Genomic DNA, 20,369 nt, shown 5'->3' on the forward strand with positions numbered 1-20,369 from the left:
AGACAAGGATCGATAGAAGCGATTGCGCTGGTCGCCTGAGAACGAGAAGCGCGGATCGAAATGAGCTCGTATCAAATCGTTCCCCGCTTCTCGCGTGCGCCTGTAAATAAGTTCGTTTAACGACACAGTGTATAATAAATGAATTAATGACGATGTATACATATATATATGTATGTATATATATATATAAGTATAAGAATGTTCATGCACACCTCAATCTTTCTGCCCTCAACCACGGTGCCGTGTAGCCTCTCACGTGCCCGGTCCGCGTCAGCACTATTCGCGAAAGTTACAAAACCGAATCCCTGCATGCAAGGACAGACAAAACAACATGCATTAAACTCAACTTACAGACTGCCAGCGCTCGGCAAACCGGCCGACCGGCGTGCCCGACATTTCGTGCCCTCGCTTTATCATACAGATCTTAATCGTTTAACCAGAACAAAAAAAAGATGAAACAATTAAACGAAATGGGGAGTAAGAAAACTGATGTATGTAGAAGAAATGAAAGCGTGACGCTTTTTAGTTTCATTTATGTGACACGCAGTTTTTTGTAAGGTGCTCCGTGCGCAGAAAGTACAGAGCCTCGATCGATTTTTCAATCGTGAATTAAATTTTTAATTTTTGTTCTTTTCCCTTCATTTTCTTTCGTATTCGTTCCTATTTTTTATACGTACTCAGCACGTATTGTATTAATTAATTCCTGAACTCCAGATCCAAGTAATAATAATTTTACGTATGTAATGGAATACAAATTTGTGTTACTTCTTGGGAAAATGCATGGAATATTTTTATGGTGAAAATTATATTTTTAAACAGTGTTCTTTGTAACAGAAGAGCACTGATGGGCGAAGAGGATTTTAATAATTGAAAAAATGAATTAAGATTAATTGAATAAGCACGGTGATCGATTCGGGCCGAAATGTCGGTTCGCCGGCGAGTCTGCGAGCGCGTCATACTGCTTACGGAGACGCACCAAACAACGTGCAACAAATAAGTAAATATAAAATCATGGTAAGAAATCATGGTCATGGTCACATTAATCATCTCATTATCATATCATATCATATCGTGTCATGTCATCAATGGTCATCGTCATATCATTAAAAAGAGACTCTTGCGTTGTACCGAGAGGTGCGTGTACGAAGAGAAAAGAAAATAAATAAATAAATAAATAAATAAATAAATAAATAAATAAATAAATAAATAATGGGGGGCAGGGTTAAGAAGAGGATTATCGGGAAGGGAAGGGTTTTGGGATTGAAATCAGGTACGTGTGTGAATCGCGTGTGCTAGTGTGCTTGTCTGTGGTACTGTGGTGCCATAAGTGTGTGCAATATATCCTCGAACAAATTCCATACGGAGTGCTTGTAGAAATTGAAAAAAAATCTATATGTAAAATAATATTTTCAAGAGATATAACCTGACACGCTCACACCTCTTTAGGACTGAAAGTAAAATAATAAATCTTGACTTACACAACTTTATTTTACTTTTAACTTGTCCTAGAGAATGGATATTATCATTTAATAAATTACAAATGTTATCTTCGTATTATAAAGATAAGTATTTTCTATGCCAAGAGGCACTTTATCTTTCCTTCAGAGAATTGATATCGAGCAGGGAAAAAATTTATGGAAGAAGATTGCGAGTGTGGATAAACCGACCCTGTTGCTACCAGAACAGCTACCAGTATAAGAAGACCACGTGAAAAATCTAATGTAACTTTGAGTTGTCTTGAAGAACGAACGAGAATGCAAAATTATCGTGCAACTAATTCGGAGGACTATAATCGAATCAATGAATAGAAATAGAATTGGCTTCAGGAAGATGCCTTCAGAATAATCAACGTCCATGATTTCCTGAGTTTTGTTAATTAATCAGACAGCCGCTTCGCTTCCAAATATGAAACTTTTGACGTAAAATCTTCAATCTTATAATAGCTACCTCGAAAATCCTTAGTTTACCAAATTAGATTAAGCAAGATGGAGTTCGCTTCATAGAGAGATTTTTAATGCTTTTAATACCTAATTTTAAATTTAAATTCCATATAACTTTCGACGTATCTCACGGAAAACAGAAACTTAGTACATAAAGGATACTTTATCGATCACCTGTTTTTATAAACATGCAAATTTGTTATCGTTGGAAATTCCTACGACGAACTCAACCGTCCGGAAGATTTACGTTTTTAAGCTTACGGAATTTCCCGCCGCTCGCTCGCGAAACCTCTCAACTTCCCATTTTGAACTTTTGAATATTTTAATCCCTTCTCTCGGGCTGCTCGACTTACACTCTGCATTTTTTATCTCCCAACCCCCCCCCTATCCATACTCCAACTTCCCGTTCGTTCGCAGTTTCCATTAAAAGTCAAAATGCATCCTAAGCGACGTGGAACGTACCAACTGTAATTTGTTATACTCCATAAATTTGTAGAACGCAAAATCGAATAAACATCTTGGAACGATCGGCTGTTTGAACAATATTTCCACGCCGATAATTAACCAGAGCCGTTCGGCACAAAGCGTTTCCGTTTCTACTTCGCTTTGTGCTCGTGCAATGGGAATGAATCTGTCACCTCGAATAACGCGCGACTCGTACACACTACCACACTCTCAACATAAAACAAAAAACAATTTTATAATTCGATCTGGATATTCGTTATTCCAGTCTGGAGTTTTTAAACAGAAAATTAAAATCAAATGCTTGAACGCGCGATGTTTAGAATTTGAATACAAAAATATAAATGAAAACCATGTTGAGCAGCGACGGTGAAAAGTTTCAGAGAGCTGTTGTTTGTCACCCGTTTTTCAACGAAACCCTCGCAGCCGCGATTCACTTGGGAAATCAGCATAATGTCGATAAGCCGCGAACAGCGACAATATCGCGGCTCGAGAACGTAAAGGAGAACCGAATACATAATCGCCGAATCGATTTGCATCTCGAATACCTCGTGCTATTTCGAATTCAACAATTTTAGCCAAACCGAGTTTGTCTCACTTCAGGAGGTCTGTCAAAATCCAATAAAAACCGAAAACAGATACATTTGACACTCTGCGTTGCGATTTAATAATTATTTCCATAAATAAGCCAATTTTGAATTAATTAAAAATATTCTTGTTTCTTCGAATGTGATTCATCGAACTAATAAAAACATTATTAAGTTAAAAATGTCTAATGCTACATTTTAAGGAGACAGACGATGAATTTCGAAAATATTTTACTGTATCTAATTAATCCTACAAGCTTTTTCCTGAAGATGGTCGAGCTCTTTATTTCTCCGAGGTTTTCGTGACGGGATCGCGATCACAGCGAAAACCTTTAAGGCCTTATCGGCTTTTGGAAAATTGAGGTTGGCGTGCAGCACGGGACCTAGCGAGGGCTTTCTCTTCTTTCAGGAAATTAATCCACGCCGCGATTCTTACAAATCTTCCGAATGCTCGCCGCGATACCGAGGAGCTTCTCGCGTTAATCCTGCTAAAAACGGAATCGCCCCGTCACGCCCCCTTCCGTTTCCTACGACGTCCAATTCTCCTTTCTTTCCTTACGTTTGTTCAAATCTATTTGGGAATCTTGAAACTCGAGATTGGCCAGATACAAGCTTTTATTTTAATACACTGCTGTGCAGTGGTTCCGAACGACGCAAATTAATTGCGATGCAAGACTTCAAGGGAAAAGCCATACAATCTTCTTATCGAACGATAAAATAACAAAATAGGTATTTAAAGTCACGATAGTTCAGCCGTTTCAAAGAGCTTGATTACTCCAAATTAATTTGTCACGACTGTTTCACAGATCCTCCGGGTTCTATACGAATCTCGCACGACAACAGGAAGAGGTGTATTAGAAAAACAACCAGCACGTTCGCCCGATAAGTTTCGCGTCACGAAAACGAAATCGTGTGCCAGCTTATCGAGCGATTTATCTTGCCGTATACAATTGAAAATCGAGCTTACTTCCCTTACACTTACAAGAAGCGGGACTGTCCTAAGCTCCTCCTTCGCGTAAATACTAGCCGATCAAAACTCCTGCCTGAGAACGACGCTAAAAATTATACTTAATTTATCCATTAAAATGAACGTTCCTTTTACTAATATGTACTTAATTCTTATATTTTGTACACACGTGACATACTATGTTCATATTTGATCAAAATCTGTAGTCTACTTATTAGACATTGAATCCAATGTCTGCATGTTGAGAAAGTACAGATTGGTTTCACGAGCGAAGATTGACGAAAGGGTTGAGAGGCGTTGAAAGCGTTTCCGTGTCGTGTATCAGGACTTTTCCTTGTTTCCTGAGGTAGCAGATGCGAGAATAATGATATTCCTCGAGCCCCCGGGGCTGCTGTTACCAGTTAATTAGCGTTCCGCGAGGATTAACGGAACTGAGACTGTTGCCTTTCCTGAGATTGACTCTCAGACAGATGAGCTCAGAAATGGGAGATCCTTTCGAGTGATTTAGGATGTTCTACATTCCTATTAGTTATTTATTCTAACGACTAAAATTAACATCGCTTCTAGTTTGATTAAACTGATATTTTATAAAGCAACATACTATGTTCATATTTGATCAAAATCTGTAGTCTACTTATTAGACATTGAATCCAATGTCTGCATGTTGAGAAAGTACAGATTGGTTTCACGAGCGAAGATTGACGAAAGGGTTGAGAGGCGTTGAAAGCGTTTCCGTGTCGTGTATCAGGACTTTTCCTTGTTTCCTGAGGTAGCAGATGCGAGAATAATGATATTCCTCGAGCCCCCGGGGCTGCTGTTACCAGTTAATTAGCGTTCCGCGAGGATTAACGGAACTGAGACTGTTGCCTTTCCTGAGATTGACTCTCAGACAGATGAGCTCAGAAATGGGAGATCCTTTCGAGTGATTTAGGATGTTCTACATTCCTATTAGTTATTTATTCTAACGACTAAAATTAACATTCGCTTTTATAAAGCAAAAATAATATATGAGAGAATTGTCTCAGTTATTCAAATTAATCTCTTAAAGACTCTATCGAAAAGATTTATGATGCAGTTAGACTGAGTGACAATGAGAGAGATCAATAAGATTTCAATTGGAGAACACATGAAATCAAGCAAATTTCAAAGAAGCGAAAAATTTACGACGCAATTAAGCTGAGTAAGTAACAATGAGATGAATCAGAATCAATATAGCTCGTAACTTAAGTGAGACTTCAACCCGAGAACAGATGCGATCTCTAAGAGAGATGAATAATTGGTCCGGGGCTGGTGATTAATTGCCACCGCACCTGTCGCGTCGGAGAAAACCGCCTCGACTACTCTAATCTCGCCTCTCGATAATAACTCTTCCTTTGACAGCCGAACGTTCGACTATCGGGTTTGAACTTGACTTAGGATCAAAAGACCGAAGTACCGATTAGTTAACAGCTGGGAGCCGATAGTAGCACCGGCGAATAATTAACGTTAATTTACAGATACGAGGAGTGCCGCCAGAAAGATACAAAGCCTGACGCGATAAGAAGAATTAATCGTCGTGTGATTAAAACACGATGTTAAACAACGAAGGAGAAAGAAATAGGAACTAGACCAGTTTGATTAATTCCTGCTCTCACGATTCGATACCGATCTTCCTGTTTCGTATACCTAGCTCCTCAATCTTATCTTCACATCCTTACATTCACAAATTAATAATACTCCCTCGTCTGATTTTGATTTCGTTCAGATAAGACCAATTCGTTTTAATTAGAAACAAATTGACGTGATAAAAAATGTGCAATTCACCTCCGTACGTTCGAGTCACGTGAACCGGCAAGACGATATTTAAAGCAGACAATCGGTGTGCATCGGTGAGAACGTGTTTCGTTTGGCTAAACGTGCGTGTACAAATGTGTTCAAGGATTCGGGGTGGCACCCAAGAAGAAAAGATTGGAGGAGAACGAAGAGAGAGTAGGAGTCCGATGAGTATGTACTTTATGTCGTAACCGAAGCTGACAAACAGCGATATAGAGCGCGCAAAACAATACGAGATTCGAGATTATATATACAATATTTCGCATATATATGTAGAAAGAGATATGTACGTAGAAATACGGGGGTGAGTTAAATGATGGAGAGCGTGTGCGTTGGTTTATCTCTTTGTATTATGTTCTGTATGTGTGTGTGTGTCTTGTGATGAAAGTGGCACGAGAGATTCTTCTCTTAGTTCGCGTTCTTCTTCTACGCGTGGCTAGTTTTACTTCCTACTGTTTCTCTCTGTCGTTTCGAATTTTCTCAATCACTGCCTCTCTCTTTTTCTCCCCTTCCCAATGTTTAGAAATGATAAATTGAATACAGAAGATGTATAAAAAGATTGTTAACGAAATTAGAAATCTCTTGAGGGTAACAAAAATGAATATAAAAATGTGATTGATACTTTGAATTGGAAATAGCTTTAAGATTGTAACTGATACGAAATGAAAATAAGTAAATATGTTTTCATATTAAAACAAAATACATGAACAGACTTTAAAGATAATATGTAGATTTCAAAGAAAGAGAAAGAGAGAGAAGGTGAATTTGAAACGAGAGGAGCGAAGAACGGCATGAGAGACTGGAACGCCGGACAAAAAACTTGGTTGGTGAGATCGAAAGCAGCATTTCTCTATCCTAAGACACATACGTGATTAATAAAAGAGGTAGAAAGCATGGGCCGTTTCATTAATAAATACCTTCGACTTGGCCTATTTAGACAAAAGCGTGCGACTACTATTTACATATAATATAATAATGATATAACAATCAGATAGAGGTACGTACATGTACAGGTGTTTCGTAAAGATTACATTCAAATCATTAACGATCATCCCCACCGTCGATATTCTCATCAACATTATTTCATACAATGTCATCAACGATATGAGATTTTATTAAGTATTTGTCAGTAATTAAAATCTAACGAAATAGTGTCAATGATACCATCGTTGGTGACACGATTTTCAGAATGATCTCAACGTAACCCGTTTGATAAGTTCGTGGAAACGTCTGTATGTTCTTGTATGTTTCAATATACATATACGTATATATCCATTATATATATAGAGAGAGAGATACTTAAACTTCGGAGGATGCAATACGGTAATATATAAATATATATGCTGTTCATCATGCTGTTTGCGATGGATTGTGACGTGCGAATTGTTTGCTTGTTCAACATTCTTTAACCCAAAATTACAGAGAACTATGAAAGAAGGTGGTCTGCATGAGAACATGAAGGTATATGCTGGTCAGCATGTGAACCATCTAATTAACAATTTGAATTTAATCGCAATCCAACGCGATACAGGTAGCATTAGTAAAGACCCGCGGTACAGCAGGGAAGAATTAATCGAATTAACAAGAGATTACGTTACTCTCTCGAGAGGAAAGATTCGAACGCAAGATACAGCGACTTGCCGTCATCGACTCTCTGTTAGTCTTCTGCTTTTGTCTCTGAACGTGTAAGTGTGAGTATAACCCGCCGCTCTGTGCGTGTCCGTGTGTGTGTGTGTGTGTGGGTGTATGTGTGTAACCGGGCTTGAAACACCCTGGGAAACTCGTCAGAGAAGAGAAATAGAGATAGAAGAAGGATGAGAAGACTGGAGAGTGGTAGGTTAGATGTAGCTTCGGAAAAAACGTATAGGTGTGTGTGGTAAAGTTTCATCAAATCAAATGGGCAGCATCTCCCGAGGGTCTCCTCCGCGACCGGAAGTGGCGGCAGCCGGCTCACCGGGTGCACCGTGTGTCCGCTGCTGCGTCCATCTTAAAACGATCCGTTCCGTTTTTAATCATTCTACATTCGCGAGATCGTTACTGTACTCCAACCCGGGAATCATTCTCAGAAATGAGTTTAACAAATTCAATGCAAATTTTAGGAAAGAATTGATATAGCAAAATTTAACTGTAACGTTATTATGATATTTAGTCCAAGAATTATTTTAATGTTCCAGTGAATTAATGAGTTGAAAACTAAGCCCCAAATTGTTTAGGAATATAAAACTATTCTTAAAAAGCTCTAATTAATATTGAATCACATTTTTCATTATACGATATGAATAAAACTGAACGAAACGGTGAAAAAAATTAATGCTCTTTTATTCTGGATACTAGTAAGAGCATGTCGCGTGTTTTCTTTGAAGGAGTAGGATAATGGACAGATGATGATATTCTCTTTTAGTTACTTTCGGATAATACGGTTCGCCAAAAGCAGCTGCGAACACAGTTACGCAAGGTGCACCGAGCTGCCTTATAACCAATGGGAGCTAAATAATGATAAAATGCGGAATGCTAGCTAGTAAAAATGCAATAGCTCGTCTAACAACTACGAGAACTAACACCATTGGTTATATTATGATAATGTATGTACGTGTCACTGGCACATACTCGGCGATGAAAAAGTGCGCTCGACGAGTGGTTCCTTAATTTGGTTGAAACTTAAAGCTCGATATAATTATGTGACTTTCTAAGAATTCAAATAAAATCTAATAACTTTGTATTCTAATCAATATTTAGCTACAAATACTTTTTACTTATTCAATTTACTTATTTATTTTATAAAATTAAATTTCATAAGGGACAATTTTTTTTTTAATTACGTTTGTGGAATATTTTTGAAATAGCGGCTCGACGAGCACACTCCTCCGCACCGGTTTCAAAGTATATATCTTCTTCTCCAAAATGCTGCACTTCATTAGGGATGCCACATTCCATTTACATTGACGAAGCTTTCGAGAAAAGGTCTTTCTCACAGAATCACACAGTCACACGCTCTCTCGTTCGCCTTAAAGCTAAACACCTTCGTCACGATATCCTGCCGGAATTTCCGACGAGATTTCCATTGGAAAGGATTACTTTGAAACTACCGATTCATTTCTTAATATGGTATGCTTTCTTGAATTATGGAATAAAACGAATAGTCGGGAGAAACGATCGACAATTCCGTCGATCAAGGTAAATGGAAATCGGATCGGTTTCAGCAGGATAACACGAGGAAGAATAAAAGTCTAATCTGACACCGTGACGGGATCCCGTTCTCGTGAAAGAGGATTTCATCGATCGAATCGAACGTCCATCCGCTCTTTCTCAACTCTGGGTTCCTTTTCCTCGCGTTTGTAGTTCGCGTTCTATTTTTTCTTTAATCGCGTGCAGAAGGATAGATCCCGTCACGTCCTCCTCGCGTATCGCTTAAATGCTAAACGGCATTCGATGGCAACGCGCGTATATTTTCTAACCAGGGAATGTCGCCGAGCTAAGTTATTTGCAATGCAAAAGTTACGTCGCACGGTGCCATTGTCGCTGTTGGATCTCCCAGCGCGTGATGAATGCCGCGGCTCGCGCTACGAATTACACGCACCGCCGGAGTCCGCTTTTCCCGCGACTTATCGCGCTTTCCCATCGGGCGACTTTTCCGTCGCGTCCACCAAAGCAGCTTTCGTGTATAGAGTTAAGTATTACTGCGACATTGAGCCGGTCCTTGATGGAAAAGCCTGCAGCCTCGAGATATTTTCCGTTATTACGGTTTACCTCTTGTCGCTCTACAATCCTATGAATTAATACTTCAACGAATATTCTATAAACCTTGATAGAAATACCATTTGACATTTTAAATAACGTCATAAGAAGAACTGATCCTAGAATGAAACGATCTTACTCACCGTTCCAATTGTCAAAGATTTTGTAACATTTCTATGTAATAAAAAAACCATGAAGAAATCGGAAACTGCTGAACCAAGAATTTTTTACTCGCCCTCGTTTGTGAATTGGAACGTGAAGCTTATATATTTGTCCAGAATACTATAAAACTTGGCACGACTGATCGGAGTCGATCTTCGCCAACGGAAGAAGAACAAGGGTGAAAAAGGAAAGAAGCCGTTTCACCATTACGACTGGACAGGCGAGCCTGGATAAATCGTCACCAACGAATTTAATTAATCCCCTTTCAACGCGTTGTAACCTGTAACTGGAACGGCTCCCACTCGGAAGTGGCTGTCGCAACGACACAACGGATGTCACCGTTTCCTGTTAGAATTCTACCGCGAATTCTAGGTGCACAGCTACCAAAAGCGATTCTCGACTCGTTTGGCACATATACATGCAAAGATTACATTTTCATTATGTAATATAATTGATATGACAGTCCGACAGTTAAATATCTTGACCTTGAACTAATTCGTGTAAGTAATTGAATTCGATTGCAATGGAAATGAATCCTAACTGAAATTCAAATTAAAATCATAGGTTTGCAATCTTGCAATTTATTTCACTCTTTGAATTTTTTTGAAACCTGTTACTTCGATCGACACGAAGAAAAAATCTGATATTTCAAGTTCCACTGCACAGATTTTGATGACTTACGTTTAAGCTAGAAATCTTAGAAATGTGAGCAGACCGTTAAAAAATTAGATTATATTGCATAATGAATAAATAGTACCCTCTTTTCATTTAAGAAAATTCAATTTTTACTTGTACGCATGCCAAATGAATAAAGATCATTATCAATAGTTCGCTTTTAAGGAAGTTTCGAATCCAAGTGCAGTATTGTAAAAGTGACTGAATTTTGATTAATAAATAAATGGAAAACGATCTTTGCATTTTTATTTCATGATCAATTAACCAATTCTGAAGACGCGTATTTAAAATCGAGACTCACTTTCTCTTGGATCATTGGAATGATCCTGTGCGATGATCGATAAATGATGAACTCATAGTTCCAAGTGCGAAGATCTCGCTTTATGAAACCAATTAAATGAAATTTGTGAGAGATGCGTGCAGGATAACTGAAATCATAACGTGCCTGCATTGCACTAACTTGAAGGATCATTATCAGAGGATTGAAATTTGCCTGGACGAGAGAGAATCGAGGGTCGATCATCATGGACAATGGACATGGCGCGCGTGACGTCATCGACAGTGGACGACGGTAGATACTGGGTTAGTGGTACCTGACGGCAGCTTGATGAAGTGCACTTGAGTGTACTTGACGCAAAGACGCTGAATATGCAAGCTCACCGGATGCCAGCTGTCGCCGCGATCTATTACCGCGAATCTTATCCAGACTGCCTGTCATCCATATTGAAACCTATTTGCATTACAAACTCTCTCCTCCGCATGTGTATGAGTGTCAGAGGTTCTATTTTTTTTTCTACCCTCGAAACTGTCGACATGTACCGGATAACCAGAACTGCACTTTCATGTTTAATCGAATAAAGTAAATTTCAAGAGACTGACAAAACCTGATTTACAGGTTTTAGAAAATGTTTCATTAGAAGTGTGATTATTAGAAGCCAATATAAGTAACTGGTTAAACGATTAAAATCCATTCACAGATTCCTCCTATTATTGAAACTCTTTCCTCGTTTTATCTGACGACAGAATCCATGATCTGAGTCGACTTAACACCGAGCAACACGAAGGAGCTGCTATAACTTTCTCTGTGAGAAGAGCCATTTGGAACCAAGGCTTTCGACGCGGAAAGTCGCTTGACAATGACACCAGCTGGTTTTACGCGACACTTGGGAGCAGTACAGCGAGATTACAAAAACGTTCGCGTTGCCATCGCGCTGCAAAAAGAACGAAGAACACCGGTTGGACGCAGCGTCACGACCCAGTTTTCACTTTCCTCGCAGCGAACAAGATAGCACCTGGAACACCGCACCGGTGCGCTTTTCCTTCCCTTATTCAAACTTTCGTGGAACAAACCCTCCGCGCGATGCTGCGTCCCGACCGGCGAACGATTATGGTCCCTGGCGACACCCTCGCTGCCAGGATGTTCGCTTCGAGTTTTTCTTCGCAAGAAGTTTCGCCCCGCGAAAGAAAAATCGCGGTGGGGATACAAAAGAGAAAAGAGGCAGCAAGGGCGAGAAAATTGCGAAAGTTGCGCGAGAATACAAGGACGTTTTGATGGACGAGGAAACTCGCGGATTAGTTCTGCTTTTCCTAAATCGGTGTTCGAGGAAACGCGTAGTCCGAGGAACGCCCAGGTGACGTGTATCGAAAGGGTTAAGGATTTACTTTGGGAAGGAAGGGTCGACGAGTTCTCGAACGCGAATCCATCCTGGCGTCGAGGATTTGCGGACCATAAAATCTCTCGCGACTCTGTGTGGCTTAAGTCTAACTGTATTCTCGGGGGTGGGTTGACAGGGGTGGCTCGCGGCCTAAGGGCAACGTGGGCTTACCTTGCTGCCGCGCTCGTTAAATATGATTTCCACGTCGAGGATTGGCCCGAATTGCTGGAAGAACAGAAACACAATTTTTGTCTTGAATTTCTTCGAAGTTCATCAACAGAAGAAATAATTAAACACATATTCTAGCTTTATATACTTCTAGTATTTGAACTTTGTACTAATTGATTATTTTTGTATCAATTAAAAGTACTATACTAAAATTATGTACGTTATAGGAGACTATAAAATTTCAGAGACTCATACTTGGGGCTCTATTAAATTTTAAAGAATTTCTGACAATATATTCTGACTGAATAAATATAAAAATGATAACAGAAATAAAAAATATAACTTACTCCGAACATCGCCCTGAGATCAGGGTCTCGGAAGCGGAAAGGTATATTGCTAACGTGAAGGCGTTTTGGCTGACCCTTCAGGTCTGTACCCTGTGTCGCAGTCGCGGGCGTGGTCGCGCCCGAGGTGACAGGCACCAGAGTGCTACCCTCGACGGCACCCTCGGGGTTGGTCTCGTTGCCTGCGGGCGTTGGTGCAGGTTGCTGCCCACTTCCACCCGCGGCTGCAGCTGCCGCCGCCGCAACTGCGGCCTGAAACACCTCCGACTGTTGTCGAAGAAGATCCAAGTTAATCACGCAATTATTTTAAAATATGTTTTATTCAACGTGAGATTGGCCGGCAAAGATTAAATTCTATTCTAAAATTAAAGAATGAAGAGGTACTGAGGACATACAAAAATTGCATAAACTGCAGACAGAAAAATAATTATAAATATTTAATAAACATAATTTTACATATTTACTGATATATAATGATCGATTAATAAATTGCTCGGTATAATTTGTCAAAACAATTAGAACTAATGCGAGAGATGGGATCGATCTTGCGTCATAAGCGGTAAAGAAGCCGCAAGTAGAGTCGGCCGTAAGTGGTCAGCCGCATGGCCGACCTTATCTAGCTCGTACCACTAACGATGCTAAGTGAACACAACCCGCGTATAGTCAGACACACCTGGCCATCTGCGTACAGAGTGCAGAACTCCTACCAATACCATTCTACATTTTCGCCCTTTACCCTTCATCTTTGTCGCGCCCAGACCGCTGTTACAGCTAAAGCAATTTGAACAAAGCTCTCGTATTAACAAACGCTTAACCGAAAGATAATTCCTGCAAACAGATTACTATAATGCAACAGAGCTTATCATTGTTGAAACTCTCATTATACAGAATTCAAATCTATTTAAAATACAATCAACCGGAGTTACAAATTGATTGCGAGCTCTTAATCAAACTTTCATTAATATCATTAAATTGACTGAAGTTTCGTACAATGCGAATGGAAGTTTGATGATGAATAAAATACGATTGAATTGGACTTTTACCAAAACCAGCATCGCGATGAAGATTTAATTTTCATTACGACAAATCGAAATCCGGCCGCTTTCCCGACGATTAATTTCGGAGTCGAATGGCGCGAGTCAAGAGGCGCTCGGCTTGTCGAAAGCGGAATTAATTCCTCAGCTGTCCAAGAACGCAGTAGACGGCGATGAAATTTAGATGGGGAACCCGGAAGGTCCTCCATTCGCCGTGGGAGACTCACGAATTATTCATCGACCGTCGGAGTTGGTCACCGCCGACCGATACCATCAAAGATTAGGAAGAGATTCGATACGCATTCTACGACCCGAGAACTCTATTGGGGATTCAAAATTCTTCTCACCTCGAGGCTTCAGGACAAAAGTGCCAAGCAATATCACATTGTTAGAAAATTCTTCCATTCTTTTCGTTTTAATGCATATCATTTTCATTCAGAACTTTCATACTGTACTATACAGTAATCATTGAAATGTTCAATGAAGCTATTTAACTATGGTTTATTTTAGAATTTTTCAGATTGTTTACGTGAAAGATAAACGTAATTTGATAAGCAATTGGAAATGATTATAAGGCAACGACAGAAATGATGAAAGGGAAAACAGAAAGGATTGTATAAAAAAATTCTTGACAATTCCAGAACGTTTCTGCCGCAGTCGATGAAACATACGCGGAACTAGTCCGATCGCAGGGTATTTAATCGAACGAAATTGCGCCGTTCCGGCTGTTTTTATTGCCTTCCCTAGTGCCATTCGCTCGGGACAAATTTACGAGCGTCGAACACTCATTCCAATTAGGCGAAATTATTCCGATTTGACGAGCGACACTCGAACCTGTCCCCTAGTCATTCGACATTCTACATTCTCCGTCCGATACTAATTTATTGCCGGTTCAAAATAGATTTATTTCATGCTGCAATAAATATTTAAATACCTTCCATGTACAATTTAAAATAAATAATGATTAATCGATGAATTACGTTTAGTAAAAAAAAAAAAAAGGTATAGACCCGAACTTGTTACGAAAGCAATTTTTATCACATCTTTCAGAGGTGTACTTTTTGATAGACGCAAACTGGATTTCAAGATTGAGTGCCATTAAGCCTGCAGAAAGAGCTTTGTAGATTCACCGAGGGAACCTTCTACGGAGTTGACATGAATAATAGGGATTTCTCTCTCGGCCAGCAGAAATTTATCGTTCCTTTAAACTCCGATCATTTGTTTCCTCTTCAATTCCTTTAAGGGAGTGGCCGCAAAAAGACAGTCCCCGGTGAGAATGGCTGCGGTGCAAGAACTAAACCGAATCATTCGTCTTCTGCCTCAATAGTATTAAATTCACGAAATTACAAATATTTATCATTTGTTATATCTGATTTAATAACAATCTCACATGTAATATCAAAAGTACAAGACCATTCGTCAAATTAATTTTCTGCATAGATCGGGACTACTTAATCCCATCGTGTAATTAGTGGAGCCAATCGTCGAGCTCATAAAAAATTTCTTCCTTCAAAACCGAATGCTTCAGAAACAGAGTTTCGAACTGATGGAACTGGAAACCGTCGCGAAAGTTTCAGCGCTCGTAAGAGGGAGGGATGGAAAATCCACGAAACACTCGAACAACTCCTCTCGAGACGCGGCGCGGTACCCGAATAGCGTACATGCGCCGGCAGCTAACGAGAAGAAGCGTGAATAGAAAATTTTCGAGACGACGCGACGCGATACGATGGTCCGTTCGTCCGGGCGAACTCTACCCCTGATGTCAATGAAACTGGATTGTCTGCACAGCTTCCCTCGCCGTCAAAGAACGGCCATTCATCGTACCATTCAAAGCGAACTTTTAATTTGCGCCCTTCTCAAGTATTCGATACTGCGCCTTATAATAGGATATATTATAAAAAATTTTTATTAATGTTACTATTATATAAAGAGATAGGGTTCGTTTATATGTTATCAAAAATCTCAGAAATAACGAAAATTCTACTGCAGTAGTTTATAATATTCGTTGCACATACTTTGATTTATTATTTACATGCAAGTCTAAACGAATTTTATCAATACAAGTATTTTTTTTCACTAATTGAAATGTACTCAGAAAGATAGGAGAATAATTTAATAATGAAAGAGGTTCTTAAACTTAAATGTTTAGTTAAATTCTATACACAAGTTTATAAAGTTACGTATTTGATACTTGCTGGCAGTTTGAGATTTCTAGTAAGATTCTTCGAGTTCAAAAGTGACCATGTAAGGATGCCTAATCTCAAAGGTGGTTCTGGAGTAAATTTTCTGAAGACCCGAACAAGTTCTAAAGTACGCAACCCGAGGATCCAAAGTGGATTCCGACGGATTTTCTTGGACGCACAATCACACAGCTCTTCCTTCGATGGGAGAACTTGAAACTTTTCTAATATCAAAAGCAACTTCTCAAATTTTTCTCTATGGTATCAATCTTGTTTAAGTCCACTTTATATCCAATTCTGAACTTCCTAAACTATTCTCAAAGGGCTACAGCATCTTATTTAAATGAACCTGGTTCCAGTAACGAATTCATCTATCTTACTTTTTTAGATCTACAATGACACGATTATTTAAATGTCATAGTCTCCATTCTGTTCATAATTAGCTCAAATGATCATCAAAACTTAGCAAATTAAGTGATTAAAGGAAATGAGAGAAATTTTCTGACATCTACGTACAAGATCAGAAGAAAATAGAATAGTACGAGGCGATGAATGATTTGCGGATGGTTACATAGTTAGGGTGAACTGCACAGGTTTAGGAGTCGGTGACTAACACGGATCGGGATAATTGACCAAACGAGCGACGTGACAAAGCGACCACGTCGCCCAGAACCAAGACATTGTTCGAAACTCTTCAACGACTCAGTGTCCGAAATGCCTCGCATGCTCCCCGTTACTTTCCGGGTTAATTAGATACGATCCTACGACAAACTGTCCCTCCGACTTTAAATCCGATTTCGATCACGAACAATTGACAGGTCTCCTAACTTTACCTTGTAGTTCGTAATTAAAACAACTAATTTGACAGAGTTGTACGAAAACAAGGAATACCGTCTTCTCAAAGGTGAAAATCTTAATATGTTGACAACTTCATTTCCCGAATCAGTCTGTTCATGAAGTAGAAAATGTTTAAACTGAGCAGTAATACAAATTCGGCAAGACTCTTGTATTATGAAGGAAAGGACCCTTTAATTAAAAGCTGTTGTCTACTAACGCGAAATTCGAGTGGTAGACGGAGTCCGGAATTCAGGTAGCAGCCGTCTAGTAAATCGAATCAGCGAACGAAATTACTTTAATTAGCGCGGCTAATTAGGCCGCTTTATGAGCCGCGTTAATTACCGCGAGTACGCGACGCGACGAGTTATCACGAGCGAGTACGAGCTTTTAAACAAATCCAGACCGTTTAGCTTGCTCACCGTTGCAGAATGTTCAAATTCGCGGAAACGTGATATTTGTTTGATCGAAACGCATCAAGGAGTCTAGTCTGGTTTTTGTTCCAAAGATATGCTTACTGTTTTCAAATAAATGCGCGAACAAATTTAGTTCGCAGGAGGTAGGATAATACGAATGGTATTTCGCCGACGGAAGTTCAATGCAAACTTTAATATTAACATTACTGATATTCACATAATCAAATTGTTCTAATTATATCCTGAATACTGATATTCACTTAATCAAATTGTTCTAATTATATCCATTTCATGTTCTATTGAAAATATAAAACTAAAAACTATCCAAAAACGAAACTCTACATTAATAATATTTGAAGTTCATAAATGTTTGCCACCCAATTGCATTGAATCAAAGTTTAGGTTTAGGTAATTGAATTAATTAAAGATGATATTTTAAATAATATTATTGATATTCATATAATAAAATTTTTCCAATTATATCCATTCCATGTCGTATCGAAGATGTGAAAATGAAGATGATCCAAAGATGGAACTGTACATTTCACAATATTTGATATTAATAAATGTTTGCAGACCAATCTCAACGAATTGATGTTTCAGTATAAAAGGATTAACAGACGATAGTCGTTACTCACGATAGCCTGTTGATCGACCCCGTTTGGAGGCGGCGGTGGACTGAAACTGGTCGCGGTCGGGGCACCGGGGGCAGTTGGATGGGGGGCACCGGCCGGGGGTGGCACCTGGGGACCGCTGGGTGGCGGTTGCTGGGGCGCACCACTGTTGTCCTCTTTGACCGGGACCGGCGGGGGTGGTTTCACCTCACCGGCCGCGCCGGCCGCCCCAACGACGCCCGCTACGCCGTTAACCGGCGGGGGGAAGACACCCCCACCGTAGGGCGCAGCCATGCCTGTCTGCACCATGTGCTGCAAACGAAAACGATATTAATTAGTCCAATTAGTATGAACCGTTAATCTCTCGCAACTAAACAAATAGAGAATATGTACATTCGTAAGCCACACAATCTCCTATTACATTTATGTTCTATTATATCATATCTTATTGCGACATTTCAATTGTAACGTTCTAAAATGATATAACGTGTTTAACTTCGTTACTCGGTGGTCCATAATTTTTGAGTTACGTCGTAATCACGAGCATGTAGCAATCAACGTGTGCCTCAGAAATTGCAACTAATAAAGATTCTTGGAATACTATAATGGATACTCGACAACGTCTACAAATAGCGTGATATCCTGGCACGATTCCAGTCGAGTGTCTCGGTTGGCTTAGAATGGCTTAGATAATACCCGTGTCGCGAACAAAGGACGTACCCATCGTGCAATAATCCTTTCGCCTAAAAGATGATATTACCCAACTTCCCTTTCTATCATTCCTTTCCATTAAGCTCAAGTGCACGGGGCGAACTCAATATTCCAAAAGCTTACGTAAGCGAGACTTGAATAAACAATCAGCAAGTATCGAACATGGGATCTGTCCAGCCGACGTGCAGCGACGAACACGGTTTGTTTTTGCATTTTAACCGCGAGGAACGAGGCGATGATTTGTGCCCGCATGAATTTTTCACGTGCACGTACTTAGGGTCGCGACGACGACGACGCGGCAATAAATACGCTCGATATTCTACGCGCGACGCTATTAAAAGTAGACGCCGCGAACAAGCCGCAAATCATTTCGCGTGTCGCACGCTCGCCGATTACTGACATGCTACAAACGCTCTCGCTTTTAATTCCGCGCGATGAAACCCTCCTCGGGGGCCGTTCGAGGAAAACGATCCACGCTGCTTTCCGCCTTGGCTTGTGCAACAAACCATTTCTGATAATCTTATCGTTATTCTATTTACTTGCACCTTGCAAAAAGTGCCATTGTAATATTTTAGCAACGATGAGTTAAACTCGACGCGGAATGCGTGAATACAATTTTTCATTCTGTCTAGAAATGACTGAGTACGTAAAATCTTGTTAAAATGAACTGGTCAAAACAAATTCAAATATATTTCTGTCAACTGTCGTCAGTAATTGTTACTAATAAATATGTACGTAGCCTGCGTTAGTGTTAATGGAACGTGGCTTCGATTGCGTTTCGCGATAGTAATTAGGACTGATTTAGATGGGAATCGTGTCACGCGTCGTTATATATGACAGTGGATCGAAAGCATCGCGAAATGGGGTTAATAGCTCCCATCGGTTTAACAGAATTAGGGCTGTCTTTGATCAATTTCGAAATACATTGCTTGTTCGTTGAGGGGATTGATGAAAAGTTTGCATAGTGTTCGATCGACGCAACAAAAGGATTGAAATATCTGAATGGGAGAAATAAGACCTCGCTTGGAAAAAGTCGTAGATAAGGAATAACAAAGAAGAAGTTTGACTGAAGAGCGTGAAGAAGAATGAATTCCTGAAGAGAATGTCACGAAATGAACTGCTCGCGTGACCCCGAATCATCCTGTCGTATCTTACAGCTGGGTTGAGGAAGAAAGAAGCGAAAGGGCAGATCCTCTGGCCCAATTCCATCTAGGCAGAATCTGGGATGCATCATTCAATTATTTCACTTCCACAGGCTTTCCACAGGCAACGGTGGTTAACACGATTGCCTGTAACTTTCACAAAACGGAACGTCCTTCGATTTAATTACAAATCTGATAAGACATTATAAGGAAGGAACTTCTTATCGGTAACATCGCCTTTGGAACGGTCGCTAATGATCGCTTTTTATCGCCGTTCCACGTTACGAGAACCGGAAGGTAGAAACCACTTTTCTCCGCGCAAAGAAGATTCATTGAGGGTTATCAGGAGGGGCGGTGGAACTTGTTATTTTTTCGCAATCCTGATGTGCGGTCAGTACCGCGGCGATTCTCAGGAAAAATCGACGATTTCAACAAGCCCTCCGACTGTTCGCTGGCCGTCTTTTTTGCTAGGAAACTCAGGATTATACAAGGGACCATTCAGAGCGTGTTTCCCCGTCGACATCGGCCGACCGTGGCCGTAGCTTACGGTTATTGCGTGCGAAAGAGTATAGGGGAAGCACTGATCAGGATACAGAGAAACGTATAATTAAATAAAAAGTTGGGGTGGCAACAGATTCTTACATGGAAGCTAGGATTTTATAAACTCTTCGAACTTTGCAGAAATGCAATCAGACTGTTTGAGATTCTACAATATCAAACTCGTAGAATCTTATACAGATTTTCTATAATTACCCTAAAATCGGTTGGAGAATTTAATCCTACATAAATATTGTCTTCCATCTTAATTACATTTTTTAAATTAAGTATCAAGAAATAAAGAAGTGATCAAACACGTAAATTAATTCACTATCCAGTTATTAAACCAATAATTGAATAAATGGTAAAGGACTAAATAATTAAAGAAAGAAAT

At 39.8% G+C, this 20,369-nt stretch overlaps 1 protein-coding gene across 9 annotated transcripts in view; it reads right to left on the bottom strand.

The window, feature by feature from the left end:
- Positions 1-20,369, bottom strand: part of LOC108625260 (RNA-binding Fox protein 1) — a 232,621-nt gene that overhangs the window by 57,252 nt on the left and 155,000 nt on the right. For 8 of the 9 annotated variants that reach the window (XM_018025112.2, XM_018025108.2, XM_018025106.2 and 5 more), the window contains 4 exons: positions 17,610-17,897; positions 12,511-12,774; positions 12,167-12,220; positions 213-305 (listed from right to left, as the gene is read on the bottom strand). In XM_018025112.2, the coding sequence (XP_017880601.1) occupies positions 213-305; positions 12,167-12,220; positions 12,511-12,774; positions 17,610-17,894 (696 nt within the window). In that variant the 5' untranslated portion in view covers positions 17,895-17,897. The remainder of the gene's footprint in view (positions 1-212; positions 306-12,166; positions 12,221-12,510; positions 12,775-17,609; positions 17,898-20,369) is intronic. The other variant, XM_018025110.2, reaches the window with a different exon arrangement.

The sequence above is a fragment of the Ceratina calcarata genome, unplaced genomic scaffold (genome assembly GCF_001652005.2).
Source record: "Ceratina calcarata isolate Rehan_Ccalc_2016 unplaced genomic scaffold, ASM165200v1 scaffold350.2, whole genome shotgun sequence".
Taxonomy (NCBI): Eukaryota; Metazoa; Arthropoda; class Insecta; order Hymenoptera; family Apidae; genus Ceratina; species Ceratina calcarata.